This window comes from Augochlora pura, chromosome 11 (genome assembly GCF_028453695.1).
Source record: "Augochlora pura isolate Apur16 chromosome 11, APUR_v2.2.1, whole genome shotgun sequence".
Lineage (NCBI taxonomy): Eukaryota > Metazoa > Arthropoda > Insecta > Hymenoptera > Halictidae > Augochlora > Augochlora pura.
Window position 1 is genome coordinate 5629487 of NC_135782.1, and position 25514 is coordinate 5655000.

Consider the following 25514-nt stretch of genomic DNA (forward strand, 5'->3'; position numbering starts at 1 on the left):
CCCCCTCCGCTTCTCCCCCTCCCCGGGCCCGTCTACGTTTTCCTCTCTTATCTCCTCTCCTTTTATTGTCTCGACGCTTTTGTTCCGCGCCGAACGCTTCTTTTATCTAACTCCGCCCTTCGATCCCGTTCCCCTCGAGAACTGCATCCTCGCTCCGAAACCGGCCTCTCTCCTCTTGCCTCCGTGCCGCGGGACCAGCTCGGACCCGCCGCCGATCGAATCAATTAACCGGGGAACAACCACCACCGCCCCCCTCCCACCCCCCGTGACCTATCCCCACTCGCTTCCGGTCGATCCCGATCCAGAGAGGACGCTCTCCAACCCTTCTCTCCGTAGACACGCGAAACAAGCGAGCGGCGAGAAGGGCTCGGTCGTTTCCGTGGACGGCGGGCTCCGGTGGCTGCTTGTTCGCGGGAAATCGCGGCCGAAATCGCGACCGTTTCGAAGGAGCGTCGTCTGCTCGACTCTTGGATACCACTGAACCGGGGTCCACGGCTCGGATAGCGCCCGGCATTCCTGCGTTCTCAGAGTGGTGGCATCGCGCGCGCGATGGGGCAAGAAGCTGAGCGGGTACCGCGGGCCTAGGGGAAGGGGACGGATCAGCCGGGGATCCATGCCGTCGTCGTGGCCGAGGGGGGTGGCACGGTGCATCCTATGCTTCGAGCACGAGGGTGGAAACGTGCAGGGGCGGGAAAAAGTCTCGCCAGCGGGATTACGCGGGATGCGCAGCCCGCTCTCGACTATCTCCTGTCCGGCTAGCTGATTTCCAAGTGCTTCCACCACCCTTAACGCTTTATCTGACTCCAGTTACTCTTTGGATCTTCGAAATCGAACTATCCGCAGATTTTACATGCTGGGACTATCGTGGCAGTCCGTATCACTTGCCTCTGATTTCTCGATTCACGATTTAACAACGTTTCGAGCCGCTGTTAACCACTAGGCGGACGAAATACTCGATTTGATTAGTCTGGACGTTTATTGAAATTGCACATTACGTTGTTAAATTGCTCGGTGATAGCATCTGTGTTGCACTTGTATTTTCTGAGACTTGCCGTCGTATTGACAGATTAAATATTTAGTTTGATTAGTTTGTATGATTATCATGATTATGCATTGGAGGATGAAAGTGTCAATTGATGTCTTCATAGAATCCTTTGCGTTGATACTTGGTAGTCTTTCTATTTTCAGTAGTACAGACGCCATTGTCAGGCTTTCGGTAGCTTAGATAACTGTAATTTACTACTGTTTTACTACCCTCCGTCTCCTAAATTGATTATCAGCTTTTTGTCCAATCGAGTACTGTATAAAGTCGAGACGATAGCTGAGCAGAGGAACTTCTTTTTAATTGATAGCGGTATTAACCCATCACTGACACAATTTGACATCATAGGCACACTCGAAATTACAATTTCAAAACATAAAGAACGGTGATCGGAGAATGAAACAATAAACGGAGCCAGCTTCCAACAGCGGCACAGTGGTGGTGACTTTTCAAATGTGTGTTTTTTTTTTTGGAATTAGTCACGAAACTGGTAGAACTGGTATGTGACTTCACAGTTACGGCTTGGGGGATCGGGTATAACGTGGCCAGTTCTAACGGCCAGGGTAAACGACGGGTCGAAGTTAGGCTTGTTCGTCCCGCGAATTTCAACGAGCGCCTTTAACGACCGGAAATCGAGGACTCGGCCTGATTAATTTCCTGATTTATACGTCTGCGCCCCGGCGAGTGCAGGTAATTAAATCGAGAATACATAGAGACACACACACGCATATATACATATAGCCGATTCTCTGTTAGGATCGTGGTCACGTACTCACCTCGGACGCCTCTCACCCCACCTGGAACAGAAATAAAATTCATACGGTGATTTATGGATTCCCATAAACGTGTATACAATGGGGTAATTAACCATCGTATGACTTTCGTATCGATTTACCGAGTGCACCGCTAATTTCGACTCAACACTGTGTACAACATCAATATTTTATGAACTATTCGAAATAATCTTGTTTCGAATTGATCGCGCATCGCTTTCAATCTGTTAAATTATCTCCGTTTGACAGCAGAAGGGAGAATAAGTTTGAGAAACGGGGGGGTCGAACGAGGGTTAATCCTCCGTCCTCCTGTATTGTTCAAAAAAGTCTCGCAACTAATATCCTCGTCACGAGACCGTCCCAAACTTGGCGTTCGCGTACGCAAATAAGTGAACGCAGCTTGCATTCGACCCATATACTCGCAGATACCATCGCTCTCGTGTGCACCGAAATTTTTACATCTCCGTGGCCTATAAACCATCCCCGGGACACCTTCCAATCGATTGAACTTTCTCCGAGCGATAAATAACGAGATAACTTCTTGTACCGGGGACGAAACAGGATTCGCAGGACGGGTAGATTCGATCGGATGATTTACCGTGACAATTAGGAACGATCCACCACGAGATCCTATAATTCCTGGTCCCGAACGAATGCCGGATAAATTGGGAAACGAAACGGGGGGGAGGGAGAGAAACCGATGCCAGGCGTGGCCAGGTATCTCGGAATGGGCTGTGCGTCGGCACGCCGACGTTGTGCACTGCCTAGGCGAGCTAATCTATGGAGATGAATGTCCCACCCCTGGCAGTGTATTCCAGAGAGAAAGAGAGAGAGAGAGAGAGAGAGAGAGAGAGAGAAAGGGCACGCTTCGGGAACCGCTTCGATCCTCTCTTGAGACACCGCCCGTTCATCGGACGATCCCCAAACATGGCAGAGCGACTCGAGCTCACAAAAGACGAAGAAATGCCTCTCTCCCGCCTTTGTTGCCGGGGCCCCGGGACCCCGGCTCGATAGATGGAACGATATAGAAAACGACCGAAACAACAACGAGCCGTTGTACCCGTTCTTTTTTTTTTCAGACGCGGGGGATGCGAGCAGGTTTCATCTACGGCCAGACCGATCCGCTCGCACCGGCGAGATAAGCGGCTGAGAAGTGTGTACGATGTTGTGACGGGACACGAACCCCTTTATTATACCGTGGAACGAGAAAGAAAGTCGCTGTACCCTCTCTAACGTCTCGAAAATCGCGGCCGGGCTCGCCTCTTTTTAGCCACAATTAACAAGACCAGAGTAATTTATGGTGGTAACCTTGATTACAGATCAGAAATTATTTATTTCTTTCCTTGTAATAACATTTTGAAAAAGTTACAATTTTTATAGGAATTTTCAGTTGCGGAGGAAAGAATTCTTAGAAATCGCTGATATAACCAGGTTCTTTTCTTAATGAACGAGATCGTGGAGTTTAATTTTATCACAGGAATGCAGATAGGTGTTTTCAAAGATGGACGAAGGGTCGTGTCACCTTTGAGTCCAGTTCGATCCACTGTAATTAGTTCAAAGGAATTATTCGAGTACTCAGTACCTGGCTCATACCTAAGTTGAATGCATGATTACTCGCTACATCTATTAGCATTGCAGATATCTTCTACAAGCTGCATAACCGAGTGAAACACCTTGTCAATTAACCAGTTAGTTGTCGCAATATCTTTGAAATGTGTGTGCGTAACTATCACAATATAAATGACTGTTTTATTTGAAAACTTTATTCCTAACACTCATATATTTATTTAACATAATCAGTTAATTATTTTGAACGAATATATTCCTCTCAACGCTGAATTTTGATATGTTTAAATGATGGATATATTCAACAGATACAGTGAATTAATTAATTAGCAATGCCGCAAGTATTGTTCTTTTCCACGATACAGTATTATTCCGATTCTTTTCGTGGCTCTCCGATTCCTAACGCTTCTTTACGACCGGCAGCTTAGGCGGACGGTATCAGCGATTAGGAAAGCTGGACCCATCCACGCCCCTATCACATACTATCTTAGCGTTGATCCGTGGCCGGAGGATCCAATAAACCGAGGGATCGCGGTGATGTACGGTCACCGATCCGCGCCGATCCCGCAATTACGTAAGCGGTCGATGGGACAAAGGGTTCCGTCAACGAGACCGGTCCAATTAAACGAACGACCGCGAAGACGAACCCCGGCGGGCGACGTGCGAGGGAGCCGATCGCGAGCGGTTCGCGTGCTCGCGTGTCCTCGCGCGGAGATAGGTGTCCCCGGTGTACCTGTCTTTGAGCACCACGGGGTGTAAATTGCGACCGTGGCACGGACGGCCGCGGCCCAGACGGATAAAGACAGAGGAGGCGAGGCACCGCGTTGGTATGCGTTCGGCTGCGGGAAGAGATGCGCGGAGGATAAAGAGGTGGTCTGGTTCTTCTGGAACCCTCAAAACGTGTCGTTGGAATTCTACGGAGTCAAGGTTCCCTCGTTCGCACGGAGAAATTTTCTCACCCGACGCCGACCGGGTCGGGACGGGGGGGGGGGGGGGGGACCGAGAAATTGGGCGGTGGTCCTGCGAGGATCACCCCGGCAAAGGGGTGAGTCGGGGTGACGCCCTGCCGCGATCGGGCCAAAGGCACCTGGCGCGCCATCTTCGAGAGGATCCCGAGAATTCGGTGACGCTCGCACTGTACCGGCATCCTCTTCGCCCGGTCAACGAAATTTCGGCGCAGGACCTCCGTTCTCATAGCTTGGATTTGGTATCCGAGGAAATTTATCAGAAATTTGTTTAAACAATTCTTTTGTGCGGGGTGCTCGATTCTTTTCAGCTAAAACCTATGAAGAACAAGTTGCATTTCTAATCATCACCTTTGAGGATTAATCCTTTGCACTCGTTTGCAAACGATTTACGTTATTAATATAATATTATGTTCGATATTAAATATTTACACTATTCAAGATTTATTAAATATTAAAATAGCTTCGAATGCAGAGGGTTAACGCAACGCTACCCTCAGCGCTAATTATATAATTCCTAAAAATTTTATACAGAAATAGAGAAGACAAGACTTATTGCAGCAACTGTTGCAGCTACCTCACTGCATCTAGTACCTAATTAAACTTTGGTTTACTCAAAAAATAGCAGTAGATACTAATTTTACAGTCTCTGGTCTCCCAAAGTCGGCAGCCACTTATCGGATCCCACAGACGTCGATCCCGTTATCACCGAACCCTCAACTACACCGTTTACAACTCCTGTCCGCTGATAAGCAAGCGGAGATAGTACGTCAAGCGCGTCTGCAGAGTCGGGCTGCTCTGATTAACAGCGAACGCAAGCACCGGTAATTAATTAGGCTGTCTATATGAGAAGTGTATCCGCGATTGAACATCGCCACCTGACACGAACGAAATGCGGTGAAATTGTCGGAGGATGAAACCGGGCGACTCGAAACCGATGCCACATTAATGTAAACCATTAAACGATAATGTCCGGCCGGGGATCCCTTTTTTTTCCTTCGCGTATTCATTATGCAAATAGTCGGTACGTGTCACTTTTTGCCGGGCATATCTAATCGTAATATACAGTTTACACGCCGTTTAACTGTCGTGTATACGTACCGCTAATTATACAGACAATTAAAAAGCAATGCGCGTAACGACTGATTACGGATCAAGGTCACGGTCCGTTTTCCTCGGATCTGCCTTACCGACCAGCTTTGTCTAGCGGATGCGAATCCCGTTTTACCTAGCGAGGTAATTCGCGGTGGGTATTTTACCTACAACGGCATTTTCGGACCTTTTTTGGAACTGTATAAATTCTGTGTCAAGTTAGTGAATGTTTGAAAAATAATTAAATATTGCTAGAGCATCCTCGTGCAATATTGAATAGTAATAGACCTTGTATTTATATTTAACATCATTAATCAGCTGATTGCATCTTCCATAGTTCTGCGATTGCTAAATTTTTATAAATCCTTGCATCGTAAAAAGAGCCATTCTTGTTTTATTATCTCCGCTAATATTGCATTTGGTTAATATAATTGTCTAATAATATAGCGATGCTTTGACCTTCTCTTGTAATTCATTTTTTCTGTATTTTAAACCCACTCATGTTATTGTTCAACCTTCAGCCAAGAATTAAAAATATTTTCTATATCTTGACAGCAAAGGTATTTTGACCTGTAAATAAATAATCAAATAATAAAAATATGACCGGGTGATTTGTGTCCGCTACAAAAGGACATCTGCTATCGCGATACCGACACACGGAGCCAACCCCCATCAACGTTTCCATTTACAAATTTACAAACGTCCGCGAACAAACTAGTTTACCAAACTGATTTACATCTCTCCGTTACCTCGGACGTTTTACAAAATTCGCTGCCCTATAAAAATCCCGGCCGCAAAATTTTCCCCGCAGACATTCATGGATTATAAACAACGGGCCGGCGTCGTTCGCAGACTAAAACGTGTTCTATTTAATCGTGGCATCGTCACGCGGCTCTTTCGCGCCGACAATTTACAGCGTCGCTTTCGCTTTTACAATCGGCTCGGTTACTCCGTGAATGTATTAATGGTTTCCTTGTTACGGTCGGGCGTAAGCGCCCTTTTAAAAAGAATTAACATCGAAGGGGCGTGCACGATGTTGACACGTTTTACGAGGGCGATTTACTCGGTCGCAGATGCGCGAGAGGAATTCGTCTGTTGCCGGGGATCTCTCGTTTTTTCGGCGATAAAGCGTGGCGCGCGCGCGCTTCACGATCGAAGGCCGAAGAAAGCGCAAGGACACGCCGTGCCGGAGAAAGATTGGCCCTAAAACGCCGACGAGGCACAGATAAGAGGCGATCCCGCGACGTTTCTCCCGCACGGTATCTCCTAGATTACCGATTCCCTCGAGTCCGGCTCCGGTCAAGGTGCAAAGTTCCCGTTCGACGTCCGACCAGAGCGGAAGTGGATCCCGCTGGTTCAACGTACACGACTACCGTGAGTAGCAGCCAGATCTTCTCGTTCTAACACCGAATCTATCCGGCTAGGAAAATTACTAACGTTTGTTGGAAGAATGACAACGCTTAGGATTTTTATATCATCTTCTAAAATTTCAACCATGTTTTTATACCACTCTGTTGTTTCACTTAAGTGCGTTTGGACTTCCTGCTACTTTTATTATAGACTAGTTATTCTGATCGGCATGATAGAATTTATTTTAACATGGAAATCTTCGGTGACGTTTTCCGACCATCGTTGTAAAATTTTCCAAAATTACTCCTCCATTTTTGTAATTTTTCCAAGTTAAAGCGTAATTAAATATTTTAGCTAGCCACTGGCTAAAATAAAATTTAACCAAAAATCCTGGTAAATCGAAGACAATGTAAAAATAATTTTAAGCTCTCCCGATGAGTATATTGTACTTCGCTCGCCAATTTTTGCCATAAACGCGTAAAATCCGCGCAGCGTAATAATCGCCGGCCGAGAAAGCGACGCGTACCCATAATCGCTCGTTACCCGTGCCCGGAACTTGTATTTTTCTCTCTTAGCGAAACGTTTCCATACAGCGGCCGTGGACCGTAGAAAAATGTAACGTAATTTGTTAAACAAACCTCGCGCTGTAAAAGGCGCAGGAAGACTACGTTCGAAGGCCGAGCCCGGAGATGCATGGCCTGTCATTACGGACAATTTTATTAGCGGTTCCGAGAAAGTACGGTGAAACCGTGATGCACGAATACGGTGATTACGGTGCACTTCGGCGATTGGTCGGTCGATTCTTGGAACGCGCGGCAACATAACCCCGGATGGTAATAATAATTTTCCACGTTCTATCGAAGAATATCAAGCCGTGTCCGACGGTTTCCTGGCCCGTGTAAAAACGACGGCGCACGGTGAATAATAACCGCGATACCGTCGAGAAAAACGAGAGAAACTTTCACTCGGCCTGTTTAATTCTCGCGGGGCCAGGCCAGGCCCATACCGCACCGGGAAGCTGCGATCTGTCGCTAAAATCTTCCTCCGTCTCGTTGTTAACGTTTGAAAAAGTAAGATGCTTCTCGGACGTTACAGGAATCGCGAATATTTTACAATTTTTATTTCGTGGCATGTGGTAGCGTTTGTGACATTAACAACGTCGCGCATGTGTGACGACTGCGGTTTCGTGTTTCACGCAAAGAACATCAAACTAATTTAATGTACTGTTTAAAATTCTACCACATTTGGTACGATAAATACAATAAATATAGCTACGTACACTATTCACGCCGGAAGCGAAAGTGTTAATGAATCAGTAAAGTCTCATGGTTGGATAGAAATAATGCTACCACTTAGAACTTCTTAGTCGAGGAAAGAGAATTTTATCTCGTTTCAACACGCGTGGAATGATCCGTGAACATAGTAAACTGTACAAAGCTCTGTAGTCCGGTCTTGAATTATCCATATCCGATAAAGTATCCACTCGAAGCGATTTTCCTCGGTACTATAAGGAGGAAGAACCATTTCTAAAATGAAGCTCGTTCGACTCTAAGATCGGTGAAGTACACCAAACAATAAATTCTGTTCCTGCGAATATATCTGTTAGCAATTTCCTTGACGATCCCGAGAGCATGAAAAGCCTAATTAGTGGGGCTCCGCTGACACAATTTTCCCCGCGTGGGGACGTACGAGGAAATTGCGCGAGTCTGTCAGCTGATCGTAGACTATCGGCGAGGAAGACCCACCGGAATCGCAGCGGGTTATTAAGTCGTTGTTAACGTTGCTACAAACTACAGTTTTTTTTTCCCCCCCGTAGCAGTAAACGATGAAACGCTCCGCGGGTTCAAACGCACTGCGGCCCGCGCGCTAATCGTTGTTCCGGCTAATGAAGTCCGCGACGGCAACCGCTGCGCCGCCATCTTTTTTTTCTTTCGTGACTCGCGGAGATTCCGCGGGAGTCCGGGCTAAATGATGGCACCGACGCATTCGTATCTCATCGGCACTCGGCCCGGGAAGGATCTCGACCGTTCAACGGGAATATCGGAAACTAATTGCGCGCATTCCTAGGCCGGTTGTTTATGCGCGAAATAGCCCAGCTAACTGGCCGTAGGTACCGCGTAAACCCATTCCGAAGTACGAGCTAACGCGACGAACAATTTCAGCCCGAGTTAGCCGTGATTCACTCGGATACTCGCATCTCGGGCGTAATAATAAATAAAAAAATGTTACGAACGCTGTTAAGCAAGGTTACCAGCAGGGAATTCCAAGTACGTGACGCGATCAACATAGTGGGATTGTCGGTCCACAAACAAGAGCCCCTTGACACGAAAACAGCCACCGAAACGTCGGAAACTTTCGAAGACTGAAAACAAACACCCCCGAAAAATAACAGCTCGTAAATTCCGATTGAAAAAGTAGACAGTCCTTTACAAAATACTTCGAGCGGTGCTTCTCTGGCGATTCGAGACAAAGAGAATTCGCGCGCTGGGAATAGGCGCCGATAGGACGCTCGCAAGGGTGAGAACGCGAGCGTGGTATAGGAAAGTTTTGAAAGTGGCGGGAATTTGAAATCGAGGTGCGCGCGACGCAACGGAGACGATTGATGCTAGATGCTAAGCTTCCGCAAGGACGCGTGCGCGATGGAGAGGCACCGAGAAGGCGGGAGTTTTAAACTTCCGTGGCTGTTGTCGGGCGAATGGGGTCGTGGTAGGGGACGCGCTGGTAAACACGATCGGGATGGCCGGGCACGTGACAGTTTGACGGACTCGCGTGACGCAACGGAGGTAGCGGAAGGTCCGGAACAAGTGTGCGAGACAGTGACGGGGTCCCGCGCGCGCGGGGCGGGCCACTTGACGACATCGGGCGGCCGTGGAGAAAGAAAGACAGAAGGGGGGCTAAACGGTCGGGGTAGAGACAGACCGAGCGGACTTGCGACTCGATGCGTTTTACTGCTGCTTTACGACGGTTTATTGCGCCATCAAAACATAAAATGTGCCCGGCCGGGGAGCGCGCACACGCGTGGGTACACCCCCACTTTGCTTTTACCGCCGACTGCCGGTTAAACCGGCCAACGTTTCCCGATTTCTTGCTCCGGAGAACGTTCCGGTTCGACTCTCCCGATCTCCTTTTTTCTTGGCCACGGCCTGCCTACACGCGCAACCCTCCTGCCAGCCGCCGGCAGTTTCGTCTCCCTTATTATCCGCTCGCAGTACCCTCCCGACTTTATCTGCTCTTTGCTACTCGATGTTTTGACGGGGAGTGGCTCGCCGAAGCTTTGACACCTGCTGAGCACACTTCCAGACTCCTCGAACGGTCCTCCGTCGCTTTATCGATGGCTATCGAGTTTACGTGATTTGGTTTGATAGGACATCGGCACAGAACGCAGCCCGATAGCTTGTTAAATATTAGCCACCTGCTAAGTCACCTCATGAAGTGACACTTCAGGCATTTTGATAGCGATTAGCTTGCTACAGTTACCTCAAGGTATCCGACTGAGTCTCGTCTTCCAGAAACATTCCAAAACCTATCACTTTGAACTTCATCGTGTCATTTTCTTTGTAATAATAATTGAACGAGTCCTGGATCTATATCAAAGATATCGTTCAATTACTGGCGCGTGATTCATTTCAATGTACGCAATCATTATCCTTCCAAAGGTGCTCCACTTTGATTCTGAAACATCTGAATCATCCACATTCTAAACCTACGAAGCAGCACTGAACGTGCCTATGCTAATTCAAGGCTACCTTCCGCACCTTCTAATGCAGACTAGAGTGACCGAAAGGTATCGTAGCTCGAACTGAGACTTCCTCGAAGCGGCCGGAATCTTCGGAGCTCGTTGATGCTGGAATCCATGGTACTAAGTAGCCGGAGGAAATATTATCTCAGAAAATGGCGATCGCCGGTGCTAGCCGGGCATGTGCCCCGCCATTACGGCGTTTTGTCTGGCGGAGAAAAAGAGAAAGGCGGGCGCATTCCGGGGCCCCGGGACGGTCCCGCGTTTCGTGGCGATCGGGGCCCGCGGGGGCCCCGGGCATCGGCGCGCTGCGTTTGGAAACGAAAACGCTCTCCATTGGGAAACATACAAGGACGAGCGGCCCGTAAATTGAACCGGCGCGCGTCGCAAATTTCATTAATCGCGCGATCGCCCTCGGGAGCTCCTCCTTTCTTTTTTTTTTTCTCTTCCCGGCTCGGTCACGCTCTCGCCGCGGTCTTCCACGCCCCGTGTTCCCCGGCTTCGTTCCTGATAACGCACGATGTCGCCGCCGCGAATGGTTATTGACGTTACGTGTTGGCTCCTCTTTTTTTGCCAAAAGAGTCTCCTCCGCCCGAGAACGCTCGGGAATTTTTCGGCCGAGACTTCCAACTCCAGCGAACTTCGAGCCCTGTTATGCCAAGAATGAAGACGCCCTTGGAGTCTTCCCATTAGGCTCCCAGTTTTGCAACTTTATTCCGCCGCGAAGTATTTTCGATCCGCCGGCGGTAATCATTTTTACCGATTTGCGCAGTGGTTCTTGTAATTATTGCGAAATAATGCCGAATACTTATCGTCTTTTACTCGACCCTGAGTTGCACGGTGAGAATAACGTGAACGATTCAATGTTCACCGATCTCTGACTTCGTGGTTCTCTTCAACTCCTTCGAAAGAAGAGATCTTATAAGACTATATTATAATCGTATACGAAATTGCTGAAATCCACTGATCGATCAACGCGATGAAAACAGAACAAGGGGTAGTCTAAGATCGTCAAATTGGACACAACCATAAAGCACGTTTCATATATTTCTTACAATATTGATCAGTAGGTTGTACACCATAAAATTAAACACCATATTAAAATTAGAAATCGTAAAACAATACACCAGCTATACTTTCATCGTCTCACTACTGTACAGTACAAATAACCTAAATAATTCATGCTTCACCGGTCTCTGACACCCCATGATACTTTCAATCTCCCTCGAAAGAAAAGAACGTATAAGGAAAAGAACAGTTTCTATGAAAGAGGTACGCGGCGTATAGCGTTCAGTCCTGTATAATACTCGAAAGCGCAGAGAGCTGGAGACAAGCGAAGAGGGTGTGCCGAGGCAAAGGGTGGCTCCGGCTAAACCTAATAACCTCGTGCGATACAGTGGCGTCATCTGACGAGGGGTGGTCGAACACAGGCCTCTCCCCAGTTTCGGGCGCATCGCCAACCCCTCTGCAGAACCGACCGATCAGACAGGAACCGATTGGCGAACCCTCCCTTACCCCCATTCCCCGTGGATTTCCCCGAAGTTTCCCGGATACCGTCAGGGATACATAGTTCCTCGAACTCACGCCAGAGCGGTCGGGGACACGATCATTGCACGCGATGCTCTGCAGCCGGAACATCGTGTCGGGGGATTCGTCTGACTGGGATCTAATTCTTTTTGGCGATCATCTGCTGAGTCGTTAGTCATTGCACAGGATCGTGAGAAAATAAGGATTTCTAGATATTCATACATTAAATTGAGTTGTAGTCAGCAATATTGTTTTAAAATATTGCTTCAGCAGAATATAAATGCATTATTCTTGATATTATGTTAGGGGAGGGTCATCGCAAATTTTTTCGAAAAGAATGTAATCTATTTGTAGCTATCAGGATTTGTTATTAAATCCACGGGGAGACCTACAGGGCTAAAGTGACATCAATCTTTTAAGTATTTCATTTTTTAATGTTTCAAGGTATAACTACGGTAAAGATGAAGATCTCTCTATGTGATATTCATAAAAATATTACTTCGCCATCGGTAAAGAACGTCTCCCCTAATTTGAAGAAAGAATAGGCTAAAAATAGGCTGAAGGAGGGGACCCGTCGCAGAGCTCATCGAAGGCTATTGTTCGATTCTTCGTAGACGAAGTCGATGTACGGCCGCATACACCGAGAAGCTTCTCCGTGAAAAGGTTCCACGCCCAAGCGGCGAGGTCTGGAAAGGTGCGTGTCTCGCGTACAATTTATTCGAAGTCCCGAGGTGGACGACACGAAGAGACACGGCTGGCGGCCATATCGGGGTCGACGATCCGGGGAGAGGAGAGAGCGCGTACCTCGTGACATCTCTCGCATCTACGGGGAATCACGCCGGAACCAAGTGGAACCCGCCTGGCTCGCTCAACAATGCAGGCGGACGCGCACGGTAGCCCCGGCTCCGGGCAAAGTGTTCATAAAATTTTAACTGCTTAATAAAAATGTTACGAGCCACTGTCTCACGCGAGGAGTCGCCGACGAGAGGCTGCGCTCTCTGGCCATCTTTCATGCGGCATCGAGGCGGCGCCGTTCAAAATCCGCGCGCGCCACTTTCGCCGGTCCTCTTTCGCGCTCCGAAACAAAGGGCCCCCTCTCCGGGTTACGAGCCCGCGGGTAAACATTCCGCCAGGTGGACCAAGGCGATATAAAACCCGGATTAATTTTTCGAATCTTACTTTCTTCAGATTTTTCCAGCGGCGTTCGCCCCGGGACCTTTTTACGCGGCTTTATCGCTCGAGTTTACGAGCTCCCGGTGTCCGCGTTCGTTATCCGTGATTTACGTCGTCCAGGCGAATGCATAATGGGTTAAAGAGCTTGTTAATGTTAATCGTGCCCGTTCGGCGGTAAAGAGGAATTCGGAAGAAGCGGGGAAGAATTTTTACCGCGTTCGGGGGTGAACGCTGAATGGAAGGCAGCCGTTCAAGCCCCGTGCAAGGGTTGCGTGGTTGGCCTTGAAGGGTCGTTTGCACTGTTCTTGACCGCACGTAGTAGCTACCCGCTGGTCCTTCGAGGTATGCACGAATCCTTGCTGCATTACGCTCATTCTGCACGTGGGGGCAGAGCTTTTTCCGACCGCTTTAACCACATGCGACCGCGCTTGGAAAACCTGGGGACCTTTAAGACACCATTGTTTAGCCGCTAACGGAACCCTCTGACCCTCGCAACATCCCGAAACCTGGAAACACCATGGCCGATCTTGTTGCAAAAACCGTGGCTCGAAGTAGTGTCGAAGCGAAATGAAAAAATTTGAATCTGTTACTATAAAACAGGTAGAGCGTTGGATCGCGTATAATCGAATCGGAGCTCATTTTAACCCGCGGCGTAGGACCCGTGTTGCAGGGTTCAAGCGCGATCGATATCAAGGCGAGCTGTCTCCATTCCGCGCATACCAATTATAAAGCCATGAGAACGCGGAGCCGATTCCCAACGGGCGGCGGGCACGGGAAAATCGCCGGCCGCGGTCTCGGATCTGGTCGGAGCGGATCGGCGCGGTAAAACGGCGGAACGCGGGCCTTGACGGACGAAGAATGCGAGGAGCGGACGTTACCAGGCCCGAAGCGTGCATTCGGCGGCCGTTATCGCGGCGGAGTTACGGCCGATCGATAAGGTTAAGAACCCCCGGTCGGATTTACGATGTCGGCCGGAGGATGATCGCTCGCGATTGCACGGCCTTGTGTCGTAAACCGGCGATCACGCGGCTCTACACTCTACATACGCGCTGGCACGCATGTGCCGCCGAGCACGCCGCTGACACGACATATGGGACCTGCACGGGCGATAACGACTCCTTGGAAATCCGACCGATTTATGGGCTGAGCGGCGAGGCCCTGCTGACATCCCCTCTTCTCCCACACTTTCGGCCATTGTCAACTGCTTTCCGTTGCACGCGATCGTTTTCTACAATTTTTCTCGCGTATCCTAATGCGAAACCGCTTTTCCGAATGTTTTGCATCTGAAGTCTTCGATAGGGTTGCTGGAAGATGGTTTCGTGGCTTTGGGATTCATGGGGAATGGAGCGAAGGACATCTCACAGCTACCTTTGTTAGTACTCTTAATACTTCCCCTAATTGAGCTACTTCAATTTTTAGACTTTGATAACAGGAGAATCAACTTTGGTTTTGATTTAGAAAAAAATGAATGAAATCAGTTGAGTCTTTAATATAGTGGACAGGGTTAATGTTCTAGTTTCTAGTTCCTCTCATGGCACTTCTTAAAAATTTTGCTAGAAGAAGAAAATATAAATAAAGAAGATGCAGAGGGAGTATTGTTTAAATATTTGCCTTTTTTGTTCTCTTATACTAATTTTGTTACTTGTTCATTCTACTTTGTCACAGGAAGAAAATTAGCTTCGTATTTTAAGGACCATTTGCTTGACGATGTAAAAAAAACTCAGGTACACCGGGAGAACAAAGAGGAAAAAGGGCGAGGACCGAGCTGTTTTCCAAATTTCGTACCTTTTTGTTCCCTCTCGGTGCTTCTGCGGCGTCGCTTTTTATTGTTCGCAGGAAAATTAGCGGGGTTAATTGGCGCGGTAACTTGTGCGTTTTATTTGAAGAAATACAGGTGCACGGAGACGAAGCGAGAACGGAACGGAGGAGTACCTCTACAAAGAAATCAGCCTCGGCAAACGAGTCGCACTCGCGGCATCGGTAATTTGCAAGAAGTTAGTGTCACGTGTAACCTACTTGTCCGTAATCTCCCTATTCATCTAGAGGTGAAGTCCGCGGGACCACATTCGGCGGGCATAGGAGCAGAAATCGTGCGGCACGGCCCGCGATGCAGCGCGACGTTTCAAACGGAGTAATCGTAACGAGGCTCTTATATTATTGCGATACCGATCCCGACTCAATAAAGGCGTCCACATTGCGCTCGAACTTCGGCGAACGGATCTATAGAAGTTTACGTTCGCATAAATTACCCGGCAGCCGATACTATCTTCGAGCAGTTCAGCCAGCAGGCTTTTTGTTTTCCCGCGCGCGCGCGCGCGAGCGGAGCAGACCGATCTCGAAAAGCTTTAGGAAAATTACGGCTGGTTAATTTTACGCCGATACTTTCTCCGTCGATCGGAGCCGTACGCTAATTGCTCGAAACCGCGTGGCCGCAATCAGCGTACCCGGAAACCGGGGACATGCCGAGGCACTCCGCTCCCGAACCGAAATTTCAGTTATCGTCGGCGCGCTTGTAACCGGGAATAAAAATCGTCTTATCCCCTCGACATATTTTATTATCGGTCGCGGTACCGGTCGATTGTAAAAAACACCTCGACAAATTAACGATACCATTACCGGACGGAATTTACGCGTCCCCGGCAAAGAGATCATGCGACCGCGTCCTTTTACCGGTGGAGGGAAGAGACGCGGGCGCGGACTCGTACAGGGGCGTTGTTAGCAAAATTGTATGCTTATCAGTAATCGCCGACCGTGGCCGACCGCGAGCCGGAGATTGCTACGAAAAATTCCGCCCCCCGATTACGCTAAGCCGCGTCCCGACGTGTGCTGGATCCTGCGGGACAAGTATTACAGTTGAATTCTATTTTCGCCCTTCGAACGATTTTCTATCGATAATGACCTTACGAAATCACGGAAATCTCTTCGCCAAGTGAATTCTGTATCGCTGATTTTTATTTAATAGACAACCGTTGCCGGATTACGAATTAAATGAATTTATAAGGCGGGGCAAGTGCTCGCCAAGTTTCACACGATTTCAGCGGACCGCGTACCGTTCGTTTCGTTCGAATCTCGCCGCCATCTCGGAGTGCATTATCGTCGTGCGAGAGCAAGCCGACCCCGGCCGACCTAATACAATAAACTGCAAAGGTTCTTTAAGGCACGATAAAAGTTCGGCCGTGTTCCGTGCCCGGACAGAGAGCCCGATATAAAATATATACGTCACTAATTAATTTGACTCGCTGAAAGAGAGACTCGGAACCGTTTCATTTGCATAAAGACCCCCGTGCCCGGCCGTCGATGACCGTTTGATCTTCATGATTCGATCGTTTCGATTCCGATTGGTCGTTCGTTTGTGCTACTCGCTACTCTGTTTAATTGTCGCACACGTCGAAATGCGGCTTGACGGGGCGCGGAACGTCGAGTGCGAGCCGTTCGCGAAAGGACTCCGTGTACCCCGGAGTGCAAACGGGTTGCCCGACGCACGAGGCCGCCGCGATATCGTGAAAACGAAAATCGACCGGTCGCCGGCGCGTCACGGCATTCGAATGATAATCGCGGGGCGGATTCCTTATCTTGCCCCCGCCGCTTTTTCAATTACCGATTCCGCGGGTGGGAACGCGGCCGAATAAAAAACGCGGCGCGCACTGCAAACGAAGAACGGGCCGCGCCGTTCAATTTTCTACGCCGTTGCCTCGCCCGCCCTACCGTGAGCCCCTCCCGTTATTAAAAATTTTTGGCGCGCGATCGCTGCAACGGAACACCTCTTTTAATTCGCGTGCGCCGGTCGGGTCGTTAAAACTAATCGCGAGGAGGAAAGGAACACGTTCCCGAATCGAATCGAGTACTTTTATGTCGGCTACGAACGGACCTGGCTGCGATTTAAGTGGCATTATTCCAGATATTGTTTCGAACGTGTTATTTTATTTCGGAATCATTGCCGTGCCTGCGATCACTTTTCAAGTAATAATAGCTTTATTTTAGAATTATTTCAGGTAATTGTGAAATTATTCTCATAGACTGAATTCAAATAAAATTGGTTAAAATTGGTGAAAGAAGTAGCGATTTTTAGGACGATTTTCGAATGAGTTTAAAATTTAGAATGTACAATGGACATCAGTCATTAGTTCTATTAAATCTTATGGTATTATTATAGTGATTGAACTAGCTCAAATATTTTTATTAAATCTTACAATGCCTTCATCATGATTATTAAAGTCAACAGATAAATGTTTCATCTCAAAAATAGAAAATACGAAGCAAACATACTTCATAAGAGAAAATCTTCTATCAGGAACTATGAGCACATGTTCCTCGGAAAAGACAAAATTACCTAATTCGAATCGAGTTGAATTTCCCGGACAATTGAGCGCAATTAAAGGACACTTGTCCGCGCTAAAAGGTATCCGCGGAGTTTCGCGCGGGAAATCCGAACGGTCTGGCCGTAAATCGGCATCGTCGCGCGACCATCTGCGACGTCGGATGTATTTACGTCGCGGCGACGTTACGTCATATTACGCGAGGTCTCGGATCCGTCGGACGGGAATAATAACGCGTAAACATGACGTAACGCGACGTTATGGAAACGGTGGCGTTGCTTTACGGTTTCCGCAGCGTTCCGTCACCGAAGAATGCGAGTTCGAGGCACTTGTACAGGCGCGTTCATTGACCATGCCGCGTCGTGCCGTCGTCGTCGTCGTCTTCGTCGCTTAGTCCTCGAATCGCGTCCCAAAAAGCGGGGATAAAAATATCCGGACAACTGCGAGTTCGTACCGGCTCGTGTCGCCGCTCTGAGACTTTCCTGCGAGTTCTGCGCCGTCGCCGCGATCCGGATCTCGTGTCCGGAAAGAATCTGCGGCTGAACCGCCGCCGTCCTTTGCAGCCGAGTCACTGGCCCTTAAAGTGCTTCTCGATGGTAGCTTTCGCATGACGACGTTTAGCCGAGTCTTCGTTGAATTAGGTCGAACGTTCGTCACGAACTACCTCGAACGGTATGCGATTACTATGTCAAAGGATGACAGGAATCGACGATTATGTCTGATCTTGCAAATCAGCTCGTTTGTTATTCCGAACACAATTTAACACTATTCTATGTAGGCATATATGACTCGAAATTAAATTTATATTTTCTAAGTTATAATGATTCTATATATTTCGATTATCTCTAGATTCCATATAATATTTATATAGCCAAAAGCTAGTATATGCTGTAAGCAAATATAATATTTTTTCTACATTCGTTTTTCCAGTCACTATGATTCGAATATTATGAATGTCAAGAATAAGTGAGGAGAATAACGACGACAGAGGATTTATGCACGAAGATCTGTAATTTAACGATCGCTGTACCATTAATTCGATGGAAGTTGTTTACTGTGACCGAGCGATTAGCACGTATGATTAAAGTAGGTGATTAGAGAAGCAAATTACAGTCATAATTATGACATTTATCAAGGAAAAATTACCCGTGTAATCGTCAGCGAGTTAATCAATTATTTCTGACGTTTCTGCACTGACGTTGAACGATGATCTTTTATTCCTAGACAACTGGTTCTAGAAAAGCCGATTAAAAACATCGAGAATGTCAAATCCTATGCATTAGGAGCACAATCGTTGCATCTTACTTTCTAAGTATCATTGCATCGAGTCAAAATTGAAGTCTGAGCCAAGATGGCGCAAGATGCACCTACGATCTGCCCTATCCAGCTGACGTTAGTTTTCAATAAGTAAAAACACTTTCAGCCGAAGACAGGTAGAACTTCGGAGGAGTACGTTTTACCTTCGAGAATCGAGAACGATTGCTTCGCAGGCTGAACAAGCGGAGGCTCGGGTGAACGAAAAGATAATCTCGCTGTTCATCCACGCTGACGACGCCTAACGAAACCGAGCGCGCACATTAGAGAAAGAACGCTCGAAACGCCCCAATATCGGAGGCTCGGGAAGGCCGAGACCGTGTCCCCAGAAATTCCTGTAGTCCGAATATCAGCCGGGTCCACCCTAAATCCCCCGGAACGGCTCCATCAAGAATCATCCCCAATTCCTGCGCGGATCCGGAGCCGGACGCGACGGGAAACCGGCCTTGGTCGCCGGGGATCGGAAACGAAGGAGGATCGCGCGAGAACTCGAGGAACCGATCGGCCTAATCTCCGGCAGCCGATAAAAAGAGAAAGCGGGGGTGGTGGTGGTGGTGGTGGAGGATTCCTTCGTGGAGGGACAGCGCGGCGAAGAAAAACTGGAAAACCGTGGCATCGTCGCAACGGCGAACGAGCAGGGAAAGCGAGTTGAAACGAAATAGACGAAGGGATGGCCGGAGGGCGAGCCGAGGGGTGAGCCGGATGGAGGAGGCTGTGGCACGAGGGGTAGAACAGTTCGGAAAAGGATATAAAAGGAAATATATGGTAATGTGGCAGGGGTGGCTCTCCGGTCGGGGGTTGCGGAGAGGAGATAGGGGTTGGGATCGCTCGCTGGGGGTTGGGCGTGGTGGCTAGCGCACCCTCCGCCCTGCTGGCCTTCCTCCGCTGCTCCTCGTGCCTCCGTCCCCACCCTCCTTCTCCTTCTCTCCTCTCCCTTGCTCTCTCTCTCTCTTTGTTTGACTATATATCTCCTTCCCTCCCCCCTCTCTCCCTTTCTCTCTTTCTCTCTATCGCCGTCTCCGGCTCCGGAGCGAGCGGAGCTGTGCCAGCACGCCGGTCGATACTTTGGGGCCGCGTGCCCGACTAGCGTCGCGACGCTGGAATCCCGCGCGTTCTCGTCATGGCCGCCCTTAGTACCCACGCACCCGCGTCTCGCTGCCCGGCGAAACCCGAAACCACCGACCAAGACGACCGGCAGACCGATCGGCCAACCACCTGCAGGTGAGTCAGACTGTCTTTAACCGTACAGCCGTGAATACGGCCGCGTTCCGGTTGCGTTTCCCCCGTAACGACCTGCACGGGGATCGCGGGATCCCGTCACACTGATCCGCTCGGCGAACCTCGCGACGCTTTTCCGCTTTTCCGCGCGGAGACAGGACGCGCCAGCGTCGACGGGCTCTCTCTCTCTCTCGGTTTTTAGGATCCGTCGAGGATCCTATGGGTCGTTCGGCGGGTTTAGTCCTCTTTCATAGTCTTCACGATTATCGCGTACCTTTACGAGTTTACCTGGGTCAGTTTCTCGATGATTTTTACAACCTAGGGTAGTCGAGGTCAGCTGTTGCGAGGTGACCGATTATTGTGCCTTTGGTTTGTTTCCGGTCGTAATTAGCTTCATATTTATCGAGAAAGACATTCGATATTTTTGTCCTTTTATTTTATTTGTTTTTAGATCGTTCATTATGCTCTGAAACATACCGACGGCATAGTTGGTCACCTTAGACGTTTGATTTTATTATTTGTCAAAGATCAAGTAATTATATCACGGTTTTGAGCTTAAGGGTCAAGCTAGGCCCGCCATTCGCTATTTAAGAGTTTAATTTATGGGTACGTTCTTATGTGTAAACTATGAAAAATGAATACACTGTCAGCTCAAATTTATCTTTGTAGATATTTGCGTCTGATACACCGACTGCGGATTGCATCGATTGCACTAATCTCTCGGTCTTAATCCCGCCGTTTCATTTTTATAACAACTGCGCGAGTCGAGCGACGTAAATGTCAAGTTAACCGTGCGCAAAGAATAGAAGAATAACTTGTTAGGATAATCGCGAGTTTAATCGCCGTCGCGATCCGCAGTTTCACGTTTATCGAAAGTTCTGCCAGCTTCATCTTAACCGTGCGACTCTCGTAAAAACAATGGGCCAATTTCGCGGACGAGCTGTTATAAATAATCTCGAGCGCCGTTCCCGCGTCTACGATTTCGATTAAAATCCGTTCGCCTAATACAGCAATAAACTAACCGTTGCGCTCTTATTTCGCTCCTTGTTACCTAGAATTTTGCATTTTCGCGGCGGCGCAAGGAGCAGCGCGAATAAACGTGCACACGTTTGGGATTCGCAGTCCGTGGAGTGACTGCGCTCCGTCTCGCACGGAAGGATAAATATTAATGCAAACAGAGCCGTGTTTAAACAGCGAGACGGCCGATCATGTTTCTCGGACGGTAAATAGGGAATAAAGGGCCTGTTCCTCTGGGTAATTATCTTGTTAACTGAATGTAGATGATATACCATTCGGTATTTACACCCGGGCTCTTATAACCGTGACATCCGGCATCGTTTTCGGTAATTGGTTAATCGGCGAATGGCCGCACAGCGTCGGCCTCCAGGTGCGACGCGACTCAAACATGGCGACGATCTTGTCCTCGTCCTTAAAGGGAATGAATTATTGACAGGAACTTAATCGACGGATGGAAAATCACGGAAGCGGTTAACGAGCGTCCTTTCGAAACCGTCTTAAATTTATTTATTCAATCTAAACCATCCCCTTGTTAAACGACTCCGTTCAAAAAGGCAATTCACCCCTTTGTAAAGTTCGAAAATATGTTGTAAGTTATTCAGAGAACTCCGTAGCAAATTGTTTCGCTGTAATTAGGTTCTGTAACGCGAAAGTTTTTCAACGGCGTCGAATTATTCATTGTTTCATAAGCAACAGAAGTTTCATTGTCTTCGTCTTCGTCTACCTGGGGATGTTTCCAGAGGGCAGCAAATTAACATGGTTTTTAATCCGGCCGACCTTATTCAACGCCGAAAGAGATACGACGCTCGGGCCCGGGGGTGGGGTGGGGGGTAGCAAAATGATGTTATGAATATGAATGAGAGTGCTCGCGTTCGCTTCGGAGCTAGTTTTAATACCGCGTCTGATATCAAGCCCTTCGATCGACCTCGTTCCTTTAAGCACCCTCCTACGTCGGAAATCTTTATCAAAATATTCAGAACACTGTACTCGCGAATAACATCTCGGAACATTTCCCCGGAATCTCCGAAGTTGCCGCGACGGAAACCTCGTCTCCCCCGCATTAAATTGCTCTCGAAAATAATTAAACGCCGTTCGCATCCCAACGAGCTCACCGACGAAACGTTCGCGCGCGAAACAACTAATATTATTCGCCGGATCCGGCGGACCGCCTCCTTTCCCATACCTATCGCGCGAAGAAAATATTCTCCTCGAGCAGATAACCTTTCCAGAAAGTAATTAACCTATCGCCGCCTGGTAATACGATAAAAATGACACAACGACTCGCGGGGATTCGAGGCAACAACGTCTCTAAGAGGCGAACTATCCGCGCGATATTTTATGCCGGCCTTTTTTCGCGATAACTTCAAGGCTTCTTCGTTATCGTCTTCAATTCATTTTCCCGAGGAAACATGTTTCTGAGAGCCCTCCCCTCCAGACAACACGGGCATCCTCTCCGAACGGCGCGGCATTCGGTTCCACTCGATATCGCTATCTTCGATTTACCGTCCCGCTAGCAAACTTAATAAGAAGACGGCTTCCCAATAAAACCGAAGTCGTCGCCGGGCTTCTGCGAAGCACGGCCGAAGTCGAACCGCGGCTCACGAGCGTGTCTCGCAGAGAACCGGAAGGCCGTGACGGGGCCCCCTTCGGAAAGCATTCCGAAATCGTTCCGAAATCAGCCGGATTTCCAAGCGGCCCCGGGACGATCGTCGACGCGTTCACAAAATCGTCGGTCAACGCCGGGATCGGTCGTCCGCGGGCAAAGGCGAATAGGCGCGCCAGAAGGAGGAGTCAAGTTGTTTATTTGATGGCGCCGTAAAAGGCCTCTTTATGTTTATCCGCCATTTAAAACGGCCGCGTAAAACCCCGGCGACTGCACACACAAACTATCAAACCGGCTGTAAATCAAGCCGCGTTCGGGAGTCGCCTCGATTCGCGTTCCGGAACATCGTTTCCCGGCTTTTCTGCCCGCCGACGGCCCTGAACTTCCTCTCTCTCGCGGGGCACACTTCTCTCCGCCTTCTTCCGCGCTCGACTTCGACTTCGCGGTGCTATCGAGCGACGGAACTCTTGCCCGAGGAATTTCGAACGCGTAGAACACAGCGTCCACGCGGAAGAAAAATCTTTTTCCGCAGCGGGTCCAACCGGGGCCCGAACAAATGATTTTACAGTCGTCAGAAATTTCTGAAGTCTCGCTTGGGAACTTTAATCGGGGTCAGAAAATCGTTGCGGAATTTTTCGGAGAGTCGGGAACCGTCCGACGAATTTTTCGAACTTCCGTCGACGGGACTTTGGGTATTTAAATGCTCGAATTTGTCGAATTTTGGAGCGACGTGCAGACAATTTTTGAAACTCTGAATAAACGGCGAGTTTTCGTATCAACGAACGGCAATCTTTTCCAACTAGCGTCCAATATGGCCGTTGTTAGAGACTTTATTTACGCGAGCCGATGTAATTGCGTAATTTCGAGCCGGCAAAGTATGTTTCATTCCGCGCGCGGTGTGCCCCGTCGATTCTGGGTCGTCGACGAAATGGCACGGCTCTTGAAAGAATTTTTCTGCTACACTGTAGAACCTGCGTCCAGGCTCGGACCGCGAGATTAAGACGCTAGAATGTAGAAATTGAAAGATAATGTCGAATTTATTCACGGCCGGCAGAGAATTCCGTATGTATTTGCATAAGACCGACCGGGGTTACTTTATCGAATAACATAATGATTCCTATATCAGCATCAGCGTAACGGATACAACGCGTCGCACAAAGTGGAAGTTAGTTTACCGGCGATATACGAACTTTCCTCGCGCACAATGAGGAACGCGACGCGATTCGATTTCCGACGCGGAAACGCTGATTTTTAGAGCCGATAAAATAGACGATTGATAGAACTAAATTTCGCGGACGTTTCTTTTCGTCGCACTAAGATTACGATAATCGTACTAAACACCTATTGACAACGCGTAATCGTTTGAGTGGCGCTGCTGATTTCCTTTCCTTTCACTTTGATATACTATATATTAAATATATGTATATTAAATCTCAGTTTCACGTAAATTACATCACTTAAAACATCTTATTTAATTAAGGTAACGATAGTAATATTTTTCTGACACATTTTTCTGTAATAAGTAGTTGTAGTTGTTCTATAATAACTAGTTGTACTTGTCATTATTTATTCATCGTCCTTCATTTGTCTGTTCGACAATTATCACTAGATTGTAAATTTTTATGGAAAGTAAAACCTTTCTGCATCCGATACAAAATATAGAAGCAACATAAAAGTTGTATTATTTCATAAATAATTTTAGTAGATATCGACTATCGTTTTTTTATCTTTTTACTACTTCAAATTACACATTTTATCACCTGTTATTCTTACTTTATAACACGAAGCTTTCAACATTGAAATAAATAAATTCTATCCCCCTCGGAAAGACAATTCGCGTTGAAATCCTCGTTCCAGCGTTCGCATAAACACCCTTCGCGTACGAAAGAAGCCGTAAGCGTGCCCGAAGCGTTTATTCGGCTCGTGAAGTTGCGGCGTCGATTAACGCCTTAGGACAATGAAGCAAACGGCGTCGGGAGCGCGAGCAAATAATCGTCGCCGACGAGTTCCACCGGAAGTTTGCCTATCAGTCGAAGTCCCCGGTCTCTCTCCCTGTTTATCTTGCTAACAAGTAGCTATCTCGCCGGCCGTTTGCGCAAACAACTCATCGGTGCGCACGTTTCGAGCGGTGATTTACTAAAAACCGCCGATGCCGGTCCGACCACTCGCTAAGAGACCTCCACTCGTCAATTACCGGTTAACGAAGTCGTTAAAAGTCCCCGCGGAGGCCTAGAAGGCAGCTAAACCGTACCGCCGCGAATAAGTTGCAAGCGAAACGAGTCGAAGTGCGAATAAACCCTGCATTGAATATTGCGCCGCCGCGGGGCGGGGCGGAGAAGAGAAAGGTGGAGAGGACCTCCTTCGACCACCCTTTTACGGTCCGGCACGCGTTCCAAAAATCCATCGTTCCCCGTTGTTCTTCGCTGTGAGGCCCTACGCGGGCTAATTACTCCCGTCGTTATGCAGATGAAGCCGCGAGATGAGTGTCCGCTTATCGGGCAATCGACGCGTCACGCATGCCAAGGATACGCGCATGATCGGCGGCTATGTCGCATCGTCCGGCACGCGTTTTCACCTGAAGGGTGGTTTTCGGCAGTTTGCCAAGTCCGGGGTCGTTTAGATCCTTATTTGGCAATTTTTGGAGATGCGGTTTGGATTGTACTCTTAGGATGTGTTTGATAGCTTGGTAGAATTGATGCGTGAGGGTGGCAACCCCTAGCGCAAGGAGAAACGTGTCGAGTGTTTGATAGAAAAAGTTATGAAATTCTGAGTGCAAATAATATTAGCACAAAAATGAATGAATTACAAGAAATCGATTTCCT

The 25514-nt window shown here is 48.3% G+C and overlaps 1 protein-coding gene across 12 annotated transcripts in view; it reads right to left on the reverse strand.

The window, feature by feature from the left end:
• LOC144477212 (uncharacterized) overlaps positions 1-25514 on the reverse strand; it is a 541837-nt gene that overhangs the window by 218883 nt on the left and 297440 nt on the right. For all 12 annotated transcript variants that reach the window (XM_078194735.1, XM_078194743.1, XM_078194734.1 and 9 more), the window contains one exon: positions 1819-1839. In XM_078194735.1, the coding sequence (XP_078050861.1) occupies positions 1819-1839 (21 nt within the window). The remainder of the gene's footprint in view (positions 1-1818; positions 1840-25514) is intronic.